Source organism: Helianthus annuus, chromosome 14 (genome assembly GCF_002127325.2).
Source record: "Helianthus annuus cultivar XRQ/B chromosome 14, HanXRQr2.0-SUNRISE, whole genome shotgun sequence".
In the NCBI taxonomy this organism is placed as follows: Eukaryota; Viridiplantae; Streptophyta; class Magnoliopsida; order Asterales; family Asteraceae; genus Helianthus; species Helianthus annuus.
Genome location: NC_035446.2, coordinates 81,229,665 through 81,251,333, shown reverse-complemented (window position 1 = coordinate 81,251,333; position 21,669 = coordinate 81,229,665). Strand labels below are relative to the sequence as shown.

Sequence of the window (21,669 nt, the reverse complement as noted above, 5' to 3'; positions counted from 1 at the left end):
TTCATGTTTTTTTGCGATTTATATCTATTTTGACTAGTTTGATGGTTTGAATATTGTTTATTGTTGATTGAGAAAATTGTTGATTTAAATTTTAAAAGAAAATGATACGCTTGAAAGCGTGGCCACCTCCAGTTACAGGGGAAACTCTGGCGAAATTTTTCCAAAAACCTAACACTAGGAAATATTTTCATCACAAGTGTTATAAATATATTTTTAACTTGTTTTCAAAAATGTAAATTTCGCCACGATTTTATTTACAATATTTCTAAGTGTCGGAGGTGGGATTTTCGCAAAATAAAACGTGGTAAATATATATTTGGTATATACATTCCATAACAATACTTGTGAAATTTTTATGATTATTTTGTGAACTATACAAGTATTATTTTCAGGATAAAAGTAATATTACCCAATATTAACGATTCCAAAATAATACGAACGCCTTCACAATAAATAATAAGTTACAACGGTATTATTAATACCACCCGATCTTTAAACGTAACTTACGCATTGTCGGAAAGATACTAATGAACGCGTATTTTGACAAGAGTATTATTTTGGGGAAACATTATAAGGATTAAAATATAATATTTTTGGGAAAAATATTTATATTTTGGAAGTAAAGTATTTTTGATTAATGAAATAAAATACATTTTATTAAGTGAGACTTAATAATATATTTCAAAAATTCACAAACGCACATGTATTAAAACCCCCATACTTGGGAAGGAAAATGTTTACCAAACAGTTACAAAGTATAATTACGAAATAGTTGTCTAACTATTTTCCAAAGACATTAAACCTTAAGCTAAGGCACGACCGTCCGTCTAATAGAAGTTAGTATGTGTAGGTCGTCGCACAGCAGATTGACCAGGAGATTTTCTTGTTAGAGACGCACCACTGTGAGTTCATGTCCCCCTTTTCTCTTAACTGTTTTCATTTTTCTAGACCGCGGGGGTGAAATACATGTTACTATGATTACAGGTATTTTTTACATGGTATGGTTAGCGTAAGGAGGGTTACTACTTAGATCATGTGAGTGGGTAGGCGCAACTTGAGGCCATTATTTCTCATTGTAGGACCGAGGGACAGTAGCGGTAGATCTATCTGGATGTAGCGAGCCCAGCCCCAGGCCCAGAATAACAGACCTCGGGGTGACTTTGTACCCAACGCAAAATCCGCTAGGTTTGAGTCTTCCTACTTGCAGTTCACACATATCAATGGCCTTACAAACCATTGGTGATCTCTTTTTCCTTATTTGCTACATACCAAGATTTTATACTTACAAAGGTTTTACATACTCACTTACACATGAACTTGCTCAACATTATTGTTGATTTTTCCAACTTACATGTATTTCAGGGAACTAAGGATTCTGGCACGGTACGCTCCGTTTTCCCGCTGCATAAGAGTTATGAGGTCATCCAAGTTTAGGGGATGTGACTTTTACCTGCACGAGTCACAGTCCTTAAACTGCGTTTATTTCATGATGGTGTTTGTGTCTTCAAACAATGTTTTATGTCGTTAGGTTGTAATTTCCGTTGCATGTGTCAACGCTTCAAGACAATGTTATGTTACTTTTATTTTAAAACTTAAATCAATGGATGATCTTGCATGGTTTTATCTTCATATAGCTTTGTTATGATAAGCTATGGTATTAAGAAGTCACACCAAATTAACCATGCTTCCGCAAAGCGAGGGTGTGACATCAGCTGGAATTTCTGTTCATACCTGCACCTCCCAAAATGGTGCTTCTTGCAAACCTTGCACTTGGGCCTATCGCCCGACTGTTGATCACCTTTCATGGATCCCGACCCTTTTTTGTGGTCGTTGTTCCCTTTTCGCTTCTTATCTGAGCGTCGTGAACCATCATCTTCACGCTTTCTCTTCTCGGTGTCAGCATTTCTCAATGATCTCTACCTCACTGCATCCAGAGTGAAAGACAGAGATATATCAGCTACGGATCTAAATGTAGCGGGCCGATAGGATTTTACGCTAGCTTTGATTTCTGGGGCCAGACCCCCAATGAAGCGCGCGATCCTTTTGGGTTCCGAGGTCACAAGGTACGGAACCAATCTGGACAGGGTGTTGAAACTTGTAAGATATGCCTGGCAATCCAAGTTCTTCATGACCAGTGATAAGAAATCAGATTCTATCTTCTCAACCTCATGCTGAGGGCAGTAGTTTTCTTTGATAAGAGCAACAATTGCTCCCATGACATGTTGTACAAAGCAACCTTTCCAGAGGCTTGAACCAATGACCTCCACCACGCTAGGGCTTCACCCTTGAATGACTGGGATGCAAACTTAACCATATCCCTCTCAGCACAACCACTAATGTCCACAATAGTGTCCATTCCGTCCAACCAAGTCTTGTAGTGCACTGCCCCTTTCTCCCAAGTAAAATCCCGGGGTTTACAAGATACAAAATATTTATACGTGCAACCCTTGGCACGTGGGGCATCATCAAACACAATCTTCTTGGGGTGAACACTGTTTTCATTTGAAGAATGTCGGTCATCATCCTTCTTAGACTTAGGTGGGGTAGGTGGTGGTTTGCTGTGAGCCTCAGAATGCGTCTTTGGCTTAGCATGTGGTGTAGATAGGGTTCTACTATGGGTCTCACTGTACTCATTATACTGCCGTTATAAGGCCTTTGTAACCGCATCATCAACAAGCGCTTTCAGCTCCGCACCAGTCAACTGTATTTTAGCATTTTCATGGTTTCCCCATGGATGACTATTCGCTACATCTGACCCAGCCATGTAGCTTCAGTTGCTACATATGGAATTTAATGGGCAAGGTTATATTTAGGGGTTTTTACAGTATTTTATATTTTATTAACCAAGGTTTTAAATTGCCATTTTAGGTTAATTTGTTAAAACTTTAGGATCTTTATTATTATCCTAAAATATTTTAATAATAGCACATAAGGCCTAGTCACAAGGACAATTTAATTTAATAATAAACTAGGATTTTACAGTATCCAGGTATTTAGGTTCGAACCATAGTTCATCACCATTTATTAACAGGGAGTCATAAGTTACCACTGTTTTTAGTCACATAGGACATTTAATTATCGCCCACAGGCACTTCGCCTCAAAGAAGCGGTTAAGGGAATTTAAAATTAACCCTTTTTAAAGGTTGGCCTGTGTGACTTTACTGATTCACAGTTTGCCAAGATCGTTAACATACTAACAGATGTTAACAATAATTGGAATCCATTATGTGGGTCCTACCATCTTGGCTCTGTCTGCAACAACATATAGGCTAGGTTTTACCTCTAAGATTTCTTTAATAATTAACGCAGAATAGTCCTAAATTGAGATGTCAATGTGGATCTTAATCTAATTATGGAACTACCATCTTGGCCTTGTTTTATAATAACATATGGCTAGGTCTCTGTTCTTTTTAGATTTTACCATTCTAATATAATGGCAGATCTTTTATTATTTTCATTTATTTTATGTTTTGAGCATATAATTTAACAATAATAAATAAAATGAAAATTTGACTAGAACATCTCATAAATTGTTTTAACAATACAACATTTTCCCTAAACGGGACTTCTACGAAAATAAATACCCATGCAGGGGCGGAAAACAAGACAAACCCACGCATGGGTCAATTAAAAGACATGCCCACACAGGGGCAGAATACAAAATGACAAGCCCACGCAGGTGCTGAGTACTGAAGCAAAAAGTCCATGCAGGGACTTGATTACAAATAAAATAAATAAAAACAAAAGATCTTCAATGACCCCTTCTCTTGGACTTCCCTTTTATCAGGTCTGACAATCCCTTGAAGAAACCTCGTGTGTTACTGTGCTTTGTTCGGATTTCCCGTTCACATCAGTCCAATCTTTCAAGGACCTCTTCCTGGCGCTCAGGTGGGATCAACTATGGCTACGGCGGCCGATACAGAGGCTGTGGAGGTGGCGGACGCTGGTACCCATAAGTCGGGTAACCAGTGGTCCAAAGACCACCATAAGGTCCCTCTGGGTGACTAGCATTGTAGTCCCATGCCCCCTGGTATGGGTCCACATTAGCATAGTTGTAATGGGTATGCGCCGGCTGCTCAAAGGGGTTATACGCCGCTGAACCGGCGTAGGCAGGGATTGGGTTGTCAAAACCCACCGGTGGTGCCATAGGCGCTGAGTTGATCTCTGGAATGGGGTTTGATGGACCCCCCATTTGCGGGTCTTCTTCCTCCTGGAGTGGTGGATAATGACTGCCACTCGAGGGCTGAGGAGTACTGATACGGACTCCTCCTTGCACGGACATCCGTGCATTTGACCTTCTCTGCCTCGGTGGCTCCGGAGGCGGTTGTTTCTCTACTGGCGGTGGTGGTGGCGGCGTAACTGTCCTGAATCGAGAATCCTCGGAAGGATCCTGTTGTTGTTGCTGCTGCTGCTGATAAGGAGACGAGTGCTCGGACGGGGTGAAATACCAGTCCCACTGTTTGAACCTCTCCTGAGAACTGTCGGGACCACGATAAGGTGATCCGTGAAAGGATGATCCATCGGAGATCTCGATCGGGTGGTTTGGTGTTCCGGATGCTGGTTCCACGGGGTTCGTGTCTTCATCCATATCGTCAGCATGGTCTCCTGAGAAATGATCCTCAGGTCCTAGTGGGTTGAAACCCACGGGTTCTGGAAAGATATTAGCCGGGTTGAACCGGCTCTGAAAGACTGGGGTTGGATCGCCATAAGAATGGTGAGAATTCGATCTTTGTAAAGGTATGAATGAAGGTGGTTAGTTATTGGGTTCATTTTCTGAATTGGGCCCGAAAGAATGCAAGTATGAAGGCGAAGAACTGAGAGAGACTGATCGCCTCCCAGGCTCAACATAGAGTCTCCACGGCTCTTGTGGGCTCGTACTCATAATAATAGAGGGTGTTCGCCGGTGCGATGGTCCGGCCTCGTGATCATGACCCGTAACTGGGCCCTTGCCTCGTCCTCGTAGAAACCTTGGCGGAATTTTGACCTGCAAACATGGTTAAGATAACGACTAATATATATAAAATAAAAAGACCGAATAAAACAAAAACAAAACGGAGTTTGTCCTATGTTCTATATCAAGACTCAGAACTCGAAGAATGTGCAAATTCGTGCACTGAGATTAAACACAAAAGGCTAGTGTTTAATTCACTCAGTGTTGGCTCTGATGCCAACCTGTCACACCCCTAATTTCCACGTGTCACCGGTGGGCCTGGTGGGGGAGTATTGTGACGTAGTTGATATCGTCATAGTCAAACAACACAAATTAAAATGCACAGCGGAAGCAATAAAATAGATTTATTTCAACCAACAAAATTTAATATCCAAGTATCACAAAGTAGCTGAAATAGATCCACAGGCGGATCAAAATAAAAAGAGGAAATTGTTCAACAGATAACGGCATCCAAGCTTGCGAGACTCTAACGATGCTAAGGAGTGGCCAGCCTATTTCGTGTAGAACCTGCACTTAATCTTTTTGGGGAAAATACGTCAGTTTACACTGGTAAATACAATTTAACTGACTCATTTTGAAAACATTTTAAAAATTTATTTGAATGCACATGGCACAAAACTTTTTATAACTTGGGAATAATTAATCAAATCTAATCTTGTAAAAGAATTACATGTTCGTTATGCGTTCAGTCGCCCGGTTCGTGCCGGGTTTAAGGTTAATTGACACACCACATAGTATAAATCCGCGGCGGGAAGCCAACGGTTATACCTTAATAAATATGGACACATTGTCAGGTGTACGCCCACTCCCGTGTGTCAAGGTCGTGGCCATTTCGTAAAATGATGCCAACGATATCCGGGACATGGTCATTAAACTCCTAAACGCGTAAAACAAACAAAACCAGTTTTTAAACGGGTCACATTGATAATACCTAGCTACTAATGAGTTAGGGTCAATTGCCCGACCAAGCTGTATTCTATATACCGTACCCCAAGCCCGTATAAGGGAAAATAAGTTAAAAGTATTTACCTGAGCAAGTATAAACCACAATAAGCAAATGCAAGTGTCTTTTACTGGTCTCCTATTCTGGAACGAAGGTTTATAATAACCTATTAGAATCCTAACGGGTCTTTATATAGCCTAAGCTTAGACCGGTTAGTTGCGAAGGATAAATACGGTTTAATCACGAGGAAGGCGAAAACCGGAAAGGAATGTGATTTAGACCCAATAAGTTTGGAGACTTGTATTTTATGGGTAAACTAAATACATTCTGGATTTTTAGACAAAGATGATATGGTTTGACCCGTCTCGGCTATTATGCGTAAACTAGTTACATAAGCCGATCCGAACGCGAAAATGCGTAACGGGTAACCATATAAATCATATACAAGTTTCCTGAGATTATGTGCACTAAATATGTTGTGATATCAGTAAGATATGTCCTATTATGCCCCAAATGATTTTAAACTCAAATTACGCCTCATAAGGGCATTTAGGTCATTTAAAAGGGGTATAAAGAGTTAAACTAGCAATCTGAGTTATCTATCTGAATAAATCAGTAAGTATGCTTAGTTTACTATGTTATAACAATAGGATATCATATGTATGTGAATTTTATTAATTATAATCATCCTATGCACCGAAAGGGCATTTCGGTAATTTCACATAAGCCTAAAAGGTCAAAACTGGAAATCTGAGTTTCAAATTTTAGTTTACTGTTATAATATAGAATTTTACTAAATATATCAGTAGGTATTAACTTTTGTATATATAAACTATTTTTGACATAGACTATGTCGTAAAAATGCCTAAAAGGCGATTTGGAGCCATTTCCGGGTTTTCAATGGAAAGCTGATATTTTTATAATTCCAGAAGGCTCAAAATAATATATTTATCATAATAAGTCAGTAGAAAAAAGTTTGGGGTCAAAAGGATTTATAAAACTCATTTTATAGCCAAAAATGGCATAACCAGCAATTACCGATATAAGGTTAGAACTCTAAGTTATGCTCAACCTAAAAATAAATAAAAATCTTAAAAAATCCCAAAATATTATTATATATCAATGGGTATAAAGTTTTGATATAAAATTTGGGTTTAGTTAGGCACTACGCTAATTATGCTAATTATTTACTAAGAAAGCTTCTAATTACGCTAATGAGCATAACTCTTTATCTAGACGTCAAACTGATGTCAAATTTTGTGTACAAGTTTACATTTCAGTAACTAAGGTGTCTACCCTTGTACATTTTCAAAAATCACTTTTTAAGGTCATTTGGGCATAATGGTCAACATATAGGCATTTAACGAAAACATGCATGTGAATAGGATCTCTAATGAACCAAGTTGCATAATCTCAGGGAGTTATACTAACATGAATATAGGTCCAAAAGAAGCTCTAAGGCAATCCTAAACTTGGCGTAAACGGGTCAGAATTGATAGTCAAAGAAATAGTCAAACTATGCGACTTTCGGTTCCAAACCGGGTCTAATCAGAAAATTGTTGACTTGAACATGTTGGATCATGTTCTTATATTAATTATCAAGTTATATTAATGATCAAACAGGTTGCATGTGTCCTACATTGCTAATTATGAGTTAATTTGGATTTAAGCATTCTGTTGACTTTTTAAAGTATACTTTGACTCGACAATTAACATGGTTAGAGTGGGAATCTGGAAATACCATTTTAAGGGTTTGTTACCCACATAATTACCTACTTATAAGTATTTTTAATTCATGATTTGACTGAGCACATTTTGATTAATCACGAAGTCAAACCTTAATTACGACGGTCTGACTTTTAGCTAATTAACTAAGCTAAAACGAATTAGGAAGGGTTAAGGACACTTACAAGGGTCCTAATTAGGATTAGGGATCACTAGGAATGCTTGTGGCTGACCAGAGGGCTCTAGAGAGTAAGTTGTGAGAAGTTGTAAGTGAATGAACAAAATGTTCACAACTTCATGCCCCTTATATAGTGATTTCAAATGATTTAGATGATGCCATGCAAGTCTATGAGGGATCCCTGATCATAACATCTATCCCTAGTGCATGAAAATCCATTTGTTCAGCCCCTTGTATCATTTTACAGGTCCATAAGTCGGTTACACAGGTCTGATTGGCACCTGCAGGTTAATTCTATCGCTGGAACTCTGACGCGGGCCGCGTAAGGCCATAGGGGACCTCTATGCGGGCCGCCTGGCCTGTCAGAACCAGCCAAACAAGTTTCAAACTTTGCATTTTCAGTCCCTTGTCCTTTGTAACATGGTTTTAAGCTTTATTTTTGCACTTTTGACCTCTTAACCTTATTTTTAAGGGCCTTAGGACCTTTACTAACCTCGTTAAGTCCTTGACCAACTTTGTAACCACTCATAAGGCCTTAAAATTCAATGTTGACGCTTTTAACCCCTCGTATACGAATTTGATCATATCTTTCTCATACGATAATGAAACTTTATGAAATTTTAGCCGCATATTCTAGTGAGTATATTTTATTGTTACAAAGCTTCGGGTCAGCCAAAAGGTCACTCAGATGTATACTTTGCACATGTTGATACTTTTAGCCCCTGTGGTTTGTAATTTCTCACTTTCTTTCATATTTAGCTTCGTATGATCCATGATTTATTCGTGTGAAGGTATAAACGTTATCTAGGGCTATTTTTGAATATATTTATCCATTGTTGACACTTGGACCCTTATATTCGCATAGTTTCCCCGTTTATCAACTTTAGTCCCTCTAAAGTATTCTTTCACACGTTCAAAGCTTATGGCACGTGTCAATACCTTATTGGACATGAATTTTCGAGGTGTTACATCCTCACCGCCTTAAAAGAAATCTCGACCTCAAGATTTATGGAAATAATTGAGGGTATTTCTCTTTCATTGTGGACTCTAACTCCCATGTATAATCGGGACCTCTGCGGGCATCCCATTTTACCTTGACAATAGGTACAAGCTTCCTTCGAAGCCTTTTTACCTGTCGATCCTCAATCAACACAGGTTTCTCCACAAATTTCAAGCTCTCGTCTATGTGCACATCTGCATGTGGTATGACTATCGATTCATCAGCTAGACACTTCTTCAGATTGCAGACGTGGAATACATTATGTATACCATTGAGCTCTTCAGGTAAGTTTAACTTATAAGCCACTGATCCAATACATTCAATGATCTCGAATGGTCCTATATACCTCGGGCTTAGCTTACCTTTCTTACCAAATCGCATCACCCCTTTCCAGGGTGACACTTTGAGCAAAACTTTATCACCAACCGCGAACTTGAGGGGTTTTCGCCTTTTATCAGCGTAGCTCTTCTACCTATCTCGGACAGCTTTCAGGCGGTCACGAATTTGGACAATCTTGTCCGATGTCTCAAAGACTAAATCAGGACCTGATAATTGAGTGTCTCCTACTTCTGCCCAACAGATGAGCGTTCTGCACTTTCTGGCATATAATGCCTCAAAAGGCGCAGCCTGAATGCTGGTATGATAGCTATTGTTATAGGAGAACTCTACCAAAGGTAGGTGCCTATCCCTGCTACCTCCTAAATCAATCACACATGCACGGAGCATGTCTTCCAAAGTCTGGATGGTGCGCTCACTCTGCCCATCCGTCTGAGGATGATAAGCTGTACTAAAGTTCAGTTGCTCCCCAGAGACTGTTGGAAACTTTTCCAAAAATGCGAAGTGTATCTAGTATCCCTATTAGAGATAATAGACACTGGTACCCCACGCAGGGATACAATGTTATCAACTTACAGTTGGGCCAACATATCCGAAATGTAAGTTTCCTTAATGGGTAGGAAATGAGCTGACTTGGTCAGCCTGTCAACTATGACCCATATGCTATCATTTCCCTTCTGCGTCTTAGGCAATTTGGTGATGAAATCCATTGTCACCATTTCCCATTTCCAAGTGGGAATTTCAGGCTGTTGTAGCAGACCTGACGGCTTTTGATGCTCAGCCTTGACTTGAGCACACGTCAGAAATTTAGCTACATGGGTGGCTATAGACTTTTTTAAGCCTATCCACCAATAATTTTCCTTCACATCCTGGTACATTTTATCCGCTCCAGGATGAACGGAATATCTGGAACTGTGGGATTCCTGAAGGATAGTGTCTCGAAGTCCTCCATAAACAGGAACCCATATTCTTCCATTTAATCTTAGGATTCCGTCTTTGCCATAGGATAACTGCTCTTTAGTTACTTCCAGCTTTTCATTAGGATAGTTAGCTTCTGATATAGCTTCCTTCTGTGCAGCTAACAGCCTTTCATTTAGACTATTCTTGATTTCAATGCTCTTGGCATTAATTCTAATTGGCTTCACTCTGCTTAAGGCATCCGGGACTACATTGGCCTTGCCTGGATGGTATCTTATTTCACAGTCATAATCGTTCAGAGTTTCCATCCAACGTCGCTGCCTCATATTCAAAACTTTCTGATTGAACAGATGCTGAAGGCTTTTGTGACCAGAATAGATCACACATTTTGTCCCATACAGGTAATGTCTCCAAAGCTTAAGTGCAAATACAACGGCACCCAACTCCAAGTCATGGGTGGTGTAATTCTTCACGTGCACCTTTAGTTGTCGTGAAGCATAGGCAATGACTTTGCCTTTCTGCATTAACACACAACCCATCCCGGTGTGTGATGCATCACAATATACTATAAACTCTTCAATCCTATCAGGCAATGTCAACACTGGAGCATTGCTCAACTTCTTCTTCAGAATATCGAATGACTCTTGCTGCTTAGGCCCCCAATTGAACTTGCTATTCTTGCGAGTCAGCAAAGTCAAGGCGTTGCAATTCTTGAGAATTTCCGTAGGCGTCTTCGGCTCCTGCCAATTCATGACAGCTTCAACCTTAGCGGGATCCACTTGGATACCACGCTCACTCACGATGTGTCCAAGAAATTGGACTTCTCGAAGCCAAAACTCAAATTTAGCAAACTTGGCATAGAGCTTTTCTCGATGAAGCAGCTTAAGAATGCATCGAAGATGCTTCTCGTGGTCAGCTTGGCTCTTCGAGTAGATGAGGATGTCATCGATGAAGACGATGACAAATTTATCCAGATAAGGTTTGCATACGCGATTCATGAGATCCATGAATGCGGCAGGTGCATTAGTGAGCCCAAAAGGCATCACTAAGAACTCGTAATGACCATATCGAGTCCTGAATGCAGTCTTGTGTACATCTTCATCCTTGACCTTCAATTGATGATAGCCTGACCTGAGATCTATCTTGGAAAAATAGCTTGCTCCTTGCAACTGGTCAAACAGATCGTCGATCCTGGGCAAAGGATATTTGTTCGTGATAGTGACCTTATTATGCTCGCGGTAATCAATGCAAAGACGTATTGATCCATCCTTTTTCTTGACGAACAAAATTGGCGCTCCCCATAGAGACGAACTAGGTCTAATAAAACCTTTAGCTAGCAAATCATCTAGCTGTGTCCTTAATTCCTTCATTTTCGTTGGTGCCAATCTATATGGTGCTCTTGCAATGGGAGCTGCTCCTGGAATGATGTCGATTCTGAACTCCACTTGTCTATCTGGTGACAAACCAGGTAGTTCTTCTGGGAAAACTTCAGGGTATTCAGAAATAACGGGAATGTATTCAATCTTGGGCTTTTGCTCATCAATGGTTACCTGTGCCATATAAATGACACAACCTTTCTTCAAACATCTGGATGCCCTTAGCATAGCTACTTGCTCAGGCAATCCATGATGTGTATCTCCCTGAATGGTAAGTGGCTCTCCAGACGGAGTCTTGATCACCACTTGCTTCTTGTGGTACATGATCGGGGCTTGGTTATGCGATAACCAATCCATACCCAGCACTATATCGAAACCGGCTAGCTTAAAGGGTAATAAGGACAGAGGAAAAGAGTGGTTCCTAATGGATATGACACATCCATCAAACACGGTCAAGACTGTTTCCATAGTCCCATCAGCTAATTCTACCTCATAATTTAGACTTAAGGCTTTAACAGGCAATTTTAGCAATTCACAAAACTTAATATCCACAAAGGATTTATCTACTCCAGAATCAAACAATACTCTTGCGAAAACATCATTAATGAGAAACGTACCGGTTATAACGTTGTCGTTCTGGATGGCCTCCTGATCATTCATTTGAAAGACCCTGGCGTTGGTCTTCTTCCCTTCTTCAGCCTTCTTTACCAGCTTCGGGCAGTTAGTCTTGATGTGCACTTTTTTCATTGCAACTATAGCAAGTTGCATCCTTTAACTTCTTGCAATCAAGAGTCCTATGCTCAGAGGACTTACAGATCCCACACGCCTTCAGCTGGGATTTCTGTTCATACCTGCACCTCCCAAAATGGTGCTTCTTGCAAACCTTGCACTTGGGCCTATCGCCCGTCTGTTGATCACCTTTCTTGGATCCCGACCCTTTCTTGTGGTCGTTGTTCCCTTTTCGCTTCTTATCTGAGCGTCGTGAACCATCATCTTCACGCTTTCTCTTCTCGGTGTCAGCATTTCTCAATGATCTCTGCCTCACTGCATCCAAAGTGAGAGACAGAGATATATCAGCTACGGATCTAAATGTAGCGGGCCGAGAGGCTTTTACGCTAGCTTTGATTTCTGGGGCCAGACCCCCAATGAAGCGCGCGGTCCGTTTGAGTTCCGGGGTCACAAGGTACGGAACCAATCTGGACAGGGTGTTGAAACTTGTAAGATATGCCTGGCAATCCAGGTTCTTCATGACCAGCGATAAGAAATCAGATTCTATCTTCTCAACCTCATGATGAGGGCAGGAGTTTTCTTTGATAAGAGCAACAAATTGCTCCCATGACATGTTGTACAAAGCAACCTTTCCAGAGGCTTGAACCAATGACCTCCACCACGCTTGGGCTTCACCCTTGAACGACTGGGATGCAAACTTAACCATATCCCTCTTAGCACAACCACTAATGTCCACAATAGTGTCACTTTCGTCCAGCCAAGTCATGCAGTCCACTGCCCCTTTCTCCCTAGTAAAATCCCGGGGTTTACAAGACACAAAATATTTATACGTGCAACCCTTGGCACGTGGGGCATCATCAAACACAATCTACTTGGGGTGAACACTGTTTTCATTTGAAGAATGTCGGTCATCATCCTTCTTAGACTAAGGTGGGGTAGGTGGTGGTTTGCTGTGAGCCTCAGAATGCGTCTTTGGCTTAGCATGTGGTGTAGATAGGGTTCTACTATGGGTCTCACTGTACTCACTGTACTGCCGTTCTAAGGCCTTTGTAACCGCATCATCAACAAGCGCTTTCAGCTCCGCACCAGTCAACTGTATTTTAGCATTTTCATGGTTTCCCCCTGGATGACTATTCGCTTCATCTGACCCAGCCATGTAGCTTCAATTGCTACATATGGAATTTAATGGGCAAGGTTATATTTAGGGGTTTTTACAGTATTTTATATTTTATTAACCAAGGTTTTAAATTGCCATTTTAGGTTAATTTGTTAAACTTTTAGGATCTTTATTATTATCCTAAAATATTTTAATAATAGCACATAAGGCCTAGTCGCAAGGACAATTTAATTTAATAATAAACTAGGATTTTACAGTATCCAGGTATTTAGGTTTGAACCATAGTTCATCACCATTTATTAACAGGGAGTCATAAGCTACCACTGTTTTTAGTCACAGAGGACATTTAATTATCGCCCACGGGCACTTCGCCTCAAAGAAGCGGTTAAATAATTAAGGGAATTTAAAATTAACCCTTTTTAAAGGTTGGCCTGTGTGACCTTACTGATTAACAGTTTGCCAAGATCGTTAACATACTAACAGATGTTGACAATAATTGGAATCCATTATGTGGGTCCTACCATCTTGGCTCTGTCTGCAACAACATATAGGCTAGGTTTTACCTCTAAGATTTCTTTAATAATTAACACAGAATAGTCCTAAATTGAGATGTCAATGTGGATCTTAATCTAATTATGGAACTACCATCTTGGCCTTGTTTTATAATAACATATGGCTAGGTCTTTGTTCTTTTTAGATTTTACCATTCTAATATAATGGCAGATCTTTTATTATTTTCATTTATTTTATGTTTTGAGCATATAATTTAACAATAATAAATAAAATGAAAATTTGACTAGAACATCTCATAAATTGTTTTAACAATACAACATTTGCCCTAAACGGCACTTCTACGAAAATAAATACGCACGCAGGGGCGGAAAACAAGATAAACCCACGCAGGGGTCAATTAAAAGACATGCCCACGCAGGGGCAGAATACAAAATGACAAGCCCACGCAGGGGCTGGGTACTTAAGCAAAAAGTCCACGCAGGGACTTGATTACAACTAAAATAAATAAAAACAAAAGATCTTCAATGACCCCTTCTCTTGGACTTCCCTTTTATCAGGTCTGACAATCCCTTGAAGAAGCCTCGTGTGTTACTGCTCTCTATTCGGATTTCCCATTCACATCGGTACAATCTTTCAAGGACCTCTTGCTGGCGCTCAGGTGGGATCAACTGTGGCTGCGGCGGCCGATACAGAGGCTGTGGAGGTGGCGGACGCTGGTACCCATAAGTCGGGTAACCAGTGGTCCAAAGACCACCATAAGGTCCCTCTGGGTGACTAGCATTGTAGTCCCATGCCTCCTGGTATGGGTCCACATTAGCATAGTTGTAATGGGTATGCGCCGGCTGCTCAAAGGGGTTATACGCCGCTGAACCGACGTAGGCAGGGATTGGGTTGTCAAAACCCACCGGTGGTGCCATAGGCACTGAGTTGATCTCTGGAATGGGGTTTGATGGACCCCCCATTTGCGGGTCTTCTTCATCCTGGAGTGGCGGATAATGACTGCCACTCGAGGGCTGAGGAGTACTGATACGGACTCCTCCTCGCACGGACATCCGTGCGTTTGACCTTCTCCGCCTCGGTGGCGGTTGTTGCTCTACTGGCGGTGGTGGTGGCGGCATGACTGCCCTGAATCGAGAATCCTCGGAAGGATCCTGCTGTTGTTGCTGCTGCTGCTAATAAGGAGACGAGTGGTCGGACGGGGTGAAATACCAGTCCCACTGTTTGAACCTCTCCTGAGAACTGTCGGGACCACGATAAGCTGATCCGTGAAAGGATGATCCGTCGTAGATCTCGATCGGGTGGTTTGGTGTTCCGGACGCTGGTTCCACGGGGTCCGTGTCTTCATCTATATCGTCAACATGGTCTATTGAGAAATGATCCTCAGGTCCTAGTGGGTTGAAACCCACGGGTTCTGGAAAGATGTTAGCCAAGTTGAACCGGCTCTGAAAGACTGGGGTTGGATCGCCATAAGAATGGTGAGAATTCGATCTTTGTAAAGGTATGAATGAAGGTGGTTGGTTATTGGGCTCATTTTCTGAATTGGGCCCGAAAGAATGCAAGTATGAAGGCGAAGAATTGAGAGAGACTGATCGCCTTCCAGGCTCAACATACAGTCTCCACGGCTCTTGTGGGCTCGTACTCATAGTAATAGAGGGTGTTCGCCGGTGCGATGGTCCAGCCTCGTGATCATGACCCGTAACTGGGCCCTTGTCTCGTCCTCGTAAAAACCTTGGCGGCACTTTGACCTGCAAACATGGTTAAGATAACGACCAATATATATAAAATAAAAAGACCGAATAAAACAAAAACAAAGCGGAGTTTGTCCTATGTTCTATGTCTAGACTCGGAACTCGAAGAATGTGCAAATTCATGCACTGAGATTAAACACAAAAGGCTAGTGTTTAATTCACTCAGTGTTGGCTCTGATACCAATCGGTCACACCCCTAATTTCCACGTGTCACCGGTGGGCCCGGTGGGGGAGTATCGTGACGTAGTTGATATCGTCATAGTCAAACAACACAAATTAAAATGCACAGCGGAAGCAATAAAATAGATTTATTTCAACCAACAAAATGTAATATCCAAGTATCACAAAGTAGCTGAAATAGATCCATAGGTGGATCAAAATAAAAAGAGGGAATTGTTCAACAGATAACGGCATCCAAGCTTGCGAGACTCTAACGATGCTAAGGAGTGGCCAGCCTATTTCGTGTAGAACCTGCACTTAATCTTTTTGGGGAAAATACGTCAGTTTACACTGGTAAATACAATTTAACTGACTCATTTTGAAAACATTTTAAAAATTTATTTGAATGCACATGGCACAAAACTTTTTATAACTTGGGAATAATTAATCAAATCTAATCTTGTAAAAGAATTACATGTTCGTTATGCGTTCAGTCGCCCGGTTCGTGCCGGGTTTAAGGTTAATTGACACACCACATAGTATAAATCCGCGGCGGGAAGCCCACGGTTATACCTTAATAAATATGGACACATTGTCGGGTGTACGCCTACACCCGCGTGTCAAGGTCGTGGCCATTTCGTAAAATGATGCCACGGATATCCGGGACATGGTCATTAAACTCCCAAAGGCGTAAAACAAACAAAACCAGTTTTTAAACGGGTCACATTGATAATACCCAACTACTAATGAGTTAGGGTCAATTGCCCGACCAAGCGGTATTTTATATACCGTACCCCAAGCCCGTATAAGGGAAAATAAGTTAAAAGTATTTACCTGAGCAAGTATAAACCACAATAAGCAATTGCAAGTGTCTTTTACTGGTCTCCTATTCTGGAACGAAGGTTTATAATAACCTATTAGAATCCTAACGGGTCTTTAATATAGCCTAAGCTTAGACTGGTTAGTTGCGAAGGATAAATACGGTTTAATCGCGAGGAAGGCGAAAACCGGAAAGGAATGTGATTTAGACCCAATAAGTTTGGAGACTTGTATTTTATGGGTAAACTAAATACATTCTGGATTTTGAGACAAAGATGATATGGTTTGACCCGTCTCGGCTATTATGCGTAAACTAGTTACATAAGTCGATCCGAACGCGAAAATGCGTAACGGGTAACCATATAAGTCATATACAAGTTTCCTGAGATTATGTGCACTAAATATGTTGTGATATCAGTAAGATATGTCCTATTATGCCCCAAATGATTTTAAACTCAAATTACGCCTCATAAGGGCATTTAGGTCATTTAAAAGGGGTATAAAGAGTTAAACTAACAATCTGAGTTATCTATCTGAATAAATCAGTAAGTATGCTTAGTTTACTATGTTATAACAATAGGATATCATATGTATGTGAATTTTATTGATTATAATCATCCTATGCACCGAAAGGGCATTTCGATAATTTCACATAAGCCTAAAAGGTCAAAACTGGAAATCTGAGTTTCAAAATTTAGTTTACTGTTATAATATCGAATTTTACTAAATATATCAGTAGGTATTAACTTTTGTATATATAAACTATTTTTGACATAGACTGTGTCGTAAAAATGCCTAAAAGGCGATTTGGAGCCATTTCCGGGTTTTCAAAGGAAAGCTGATATTTTTATAATTCCAGAAGGCTCAAATAATATATTTATCATAATAAGTCAGTAGAAAAAGGTTTGGGGTCAAAATGATTTATAAAACTCATTTTATAGCCAAAAAGGGCATAACCGGCAATTACCGGTATAAGGTTAGAAATCTAAGTTATGCTCAGCCTAAAAATAAATAAAAATCTTTAAAAATCCCAAAATATTATTATATATCAATGGGTATAAAGTTTTGATATAAAATTTGGGTTTAGTTAGGCACTACGCTAATTATGCTAATTTTTTACTAAGAAAGCTTCTAATTACGCTAATGAGCATAACTCTTTATCTAGACCTCAAACTGATGTAAAAATTTTGGGTACAAGTTTATATTTCAGTAACTAAGGTGTCTACCCTTGTACATTTTCAAAAATCACTTTTTAAGGTCATTTGGGCATAATGGTCAACATATAGGCATTTAACGGAGACATGCATGTGAATAGGATCTCTAATGAACCAAGTTGCATAATCTCAGGGAGTTATACTAACATGAATATAGGTCCAAAAGAAGCTCTAAGGCAATCCTAAACTTGGCTTAAACGGGTCAGAACTGATAGTCAAAGCAATAGTCAAACTATGCGACTTTCGGTTCCAAACCGGGTCTAATTAGAAAATTGTCGAGTTGAACATGTTGGAACATGTTCTTATATTAATTACCAAGTTATATTAATGGTCAAACATGTTGCATGTGTCCTACATTGCTAATTATGAGTTAATTTGGATTTAAGCATTTTGTTGACTTTTTAAAGTATACTTTGACTCGACAATTAACATGGTTAGAGTGGGAATATGGAAATACCCTTTTAAGGGTTTGTTACCCACATAATTACCTACTTATAGGTATTTGTAATTCGTGATTTGACTGAGCACATTTTGATTAATCACGAAGTCAAAACGAATTACGAAGGGTTAAGGACACTTACAATGGTCCTAATTAGGATTAGGGATCACTAGGAATGCTTGTGGCTGACCAGAGGGCTCCAGAGAGTAAGTTGTGAGAAGTTGTAAGTGAATGAACAAAATGTTCACAACTTCATGCCCCTTATATAGTGATTTCAAATGATTTAGATGATGCCATGTAAGTCTATGAGGGATCCCTGATCATAACATATGTCCCTGGTGCATGAAAATCCATTTGTTCAGCCCCTGGTATCAGTTTACAGGTCCATAAGTCGGTTACACAGGTCTGACTGGCACCTGCGGGTTAATTATGTCGCTGGCACTCTGACGCGGGCCACGTATGGCCATAGGTGACCTTTACGCGGGCCGCCTAGCCTGTCAGAACCAGCCAAACATGTTTCAAACTTTGCATTTTCAGTCCTTGGTCCTTTGTAATGTGGTTTTCAGCTTTATTTTTGCACTTTTGACCTCTTAACCTTATTTTTAAGGGCCTTAGGACCTTTAGTAACCTAGTTAAATCCTTGACCAACTTTGTAACCACTCATAAGGCCTTAAAATTCAATGTTGACGCTTTTAACCCCTCGTATACGAATTTGATCATATCTTTCTCATACGATAACGAAACTTTATGAAATTTTAGCCGCATATTCTAGTGAGTATATTTTATTGTTACAAAGCTTCGGGTCTGCCAAAAGGTCACTCAGAGGTATACTTTGCACATGTTGACACTTTTAGCCCCTGTGGTTTGTAATTCCTCACTTTTTTCATATTTAGCTTCGTATGATCCATGATTTATTCGTTTGAAGGTATAAACGTTATGTAGGGCTATTTTTGAATATAATTATCCATTGTTGACACTTTGGACCCTTATATTCGCATAGTTTCCCCGTTTGTCAACTTTAGTCCCTCTAAAGTATTCTTTCACACGTTCAAAGCTTATGACACGTGTCAATACCTTATTGGACATGAATTTTTGAGGTGTTACAATATGATGATGGGTATGATGGAGAATTAGAGGATACGAAGAAGAGGGATTTTATTATGGAGGTGATGGAGGTAATTTGGGACCTCAAGGAGGAGCGGGTCAACAAAGTCAACCATTGCAACAAATTCAAGATTTGGGTAGGCCACCAACGAGGGTACAACAAATTCGGCCACAAGGGCCACAGTTTCAACGGCCCACACCTTTACAACAAGTTCGTCCACAATATCAACAACCCCAATTTCAAAGGCCGTTGCAACAACCATCAATGCCACAACCTCAATTTCAGCAACTGTTTGCACCTAAAGGGCCAATTCAAGGGCAAATGGGTCAACCAAGAGTACCATTGGGTGCTCTGTGAGACATCATGGGAGGTGGTGCGGGGAATCGAAGCTCATTTCCGACCCGTTATCAATAATAATCTTTCTCCGGTAGTGATTCCTCATCACCCGGATGGAAGGACTTTTGAGGTTAGAACAACCGCACTCCAAAGTTTACCAAAGTTTAAGGGATTAGCAATGGAAGAACCTTATTTTCATTTGGAGACATACGACTCCATATGCAACTCTATTGGAGGTCAAGGTTTTTCGTTAGACGATGTTAAGCTGGTTCTCTTCCAATTTTCTTTGGAAGATAAGGCAAAAAGGTGGTTTCATACTTTGCCCTCCGCGTCAATTTATACATGGGCCGACATGCAACAAATTTTCTTAGAAGAGTTCTTCACGGACCAAAAGACAAATGATGCAAGGAGAAGCTTGAGAAGCTTCCAACAACAACAACCGGGGGAGGTGTTTCATGAGGCTTTTGAAAGGTTTAACATGATGTTGAAAAATTGCCCTCATCACGGTATACAACGTTGGGAGTTGTTAAATGCTTTTCACGAGGGGTTGAGTTTGGAGGATGCTCGTGACCTAATGTCAATCACTAATGGTACGCTTGGTAAAAATTTTGAGCATGATGATTGGCAATTTTTAGAGCAAATGGCGGTTACTTCAAAAAGGAAGGCTCAATCTTCTAGGAGGGCAAGACATGTTATAACGAGACCACAAGTTCATGGGTTAGAGAATGGAGGTGTGCAAACCACGAATCAAGTGTACAACGTGTGCACTAATTGTAATGAAATAGGACACACGGCGGAAGTATGTTTGGTGGGAGTGGTTGAAGAGCAAGTGGAGGAAGTGAATGCTATTCAAGGGGGCGGTCGAAACTTTAACATGAATTCGAACACATACCACCTCGGGTTAAGAAATCATCCTAACTTCCGTTATGGGAACCCGGCGAACCAAGCTAACCCAAATTCCTAGTGAGCTCAAGGTAATTTCGCACCTCGTCAACAACAATACAATCAAGGTAATTATCGGGGTGGAAACAATTTTGTCTACCAAGGTCAATTTCAACAATCGGGTGGTCAAAGTGGTTCTTCAGGTCAAACATCATCAAGTAGGAATGAAGTTATGGATATGCTTCGGGCAATGCAACAAGATATGCAAAATGGTATCAACTTGATGAAGTCCGGATGCAAAAGGATGAGGTTCGTGACAAAAACATTCAAAAACTAACAACTCAAATGGGTCAATTAGCAACGGATGTGACGGAGTTGAAGAAAAGCAAAGGTCAACTTCCTAGCGACACTAAGGTACATCCTTCTCATAACTCATCATGTAATATTAATATCAACCATATTAGTGTTTTAAGAAGTGCAAAAGAATTTAAAGCAAACTTGTCACCGGGTTTGGTTGATGGGGTGGTTGAGGATATTACGGGAAATGAAAGTGAAGAGGATGAAGTTTGACCACCTAGTGTGTCTAAGGAGTCTAATGTTGAAAAACCGGGGTTGGATGAAATTTTAAAAGATAAAAAAGATGAAGGCGGACCAAGTCAAGTCCCATTTCCATCGGCTCTACTTGACCCGAGTAAGAAAAAAATTATTTCAACAAGGGGCCCGCAAAAAGAGGAGTTGTGGGATGTTTTTAAACAAGTAAAAGTTAACCTCCCATTGCTTGATGCGATTAAACAAGTGCCTGCCTATGCTAAAATTTTAAAAGAATTATGCACACAAAAAAGGAAACAAAAGAAAAAGATGCCTAAGCGGGTCGATTTAACCGGGCAAGTTAGTGCGGTACTTAATGGGGAGCTTCCTCCTAAGCTCCAAGATCCAGGAACGCCATTAATAAATATTCAAGTTGAGAATTTTCAAATATCAAAGGCGTTGTTAGATCTTAGAGCAGGAGTGAGCATTTTACCGGGGGGCTTATATGACCAATATGATTTTGGTCCATTAGCAAGGGTGGAGACAACGGTTGTTTTTGCCGATTTGTCTCATAAGCTACATCGGGGGATGGTGCAAGATGTCATAGTGAAAATTGATGAGTTTTATTATCCGGTTGACTTTTTAGTATCAGA

At 40.3% G+C, this 21,669-nt stretch overlaps 1 protein-coding gene across 1 annotated transcript; it reads right to left on the bottom strand.

The window, feature by feature from the left end:
- Positions 1-2,644: 2,644 nt before the first annotated feature.
- On the bottom strand, positions 2,645-4,588 carry LOC110906869 (rho GTPase-activating protein 17-like). The gene is made up of 2 exons (XM_022151936.1): positions 4,136-4,588; positions 2,645-2,701 (listed from the first exon to the last, which is right to left on the bottom strand). The coding sequence occupies exons 1-2, from the start codon at positions 4,586-4,588 to the stop codon at positions 2,645-2,647; spliced, it is 510 nt and encodes a 169-aa protein (XP_022007628.1).
- Between the last annotated feature and the right edge of the window lie 17,081 nt (positions 4,589-21,669).

Excerpts from the sequence above, each read along its gene's own strand:
- LOC110906869 (XM_022151936.1), bottom strand. The coding sequence starts at position 4,588 with ATGGATGAAGACACGAACCCCGTGGAACCAGCATCCGGAACACCAAAC. Across the intron at positions 2,702-4,135 it reads CAGCGCCTATGGCACCACCG|TTGACTGGTGCGGAGCTGAA; the intron begins GTGGGTTTTGAC and ends GCTAAAATACAG.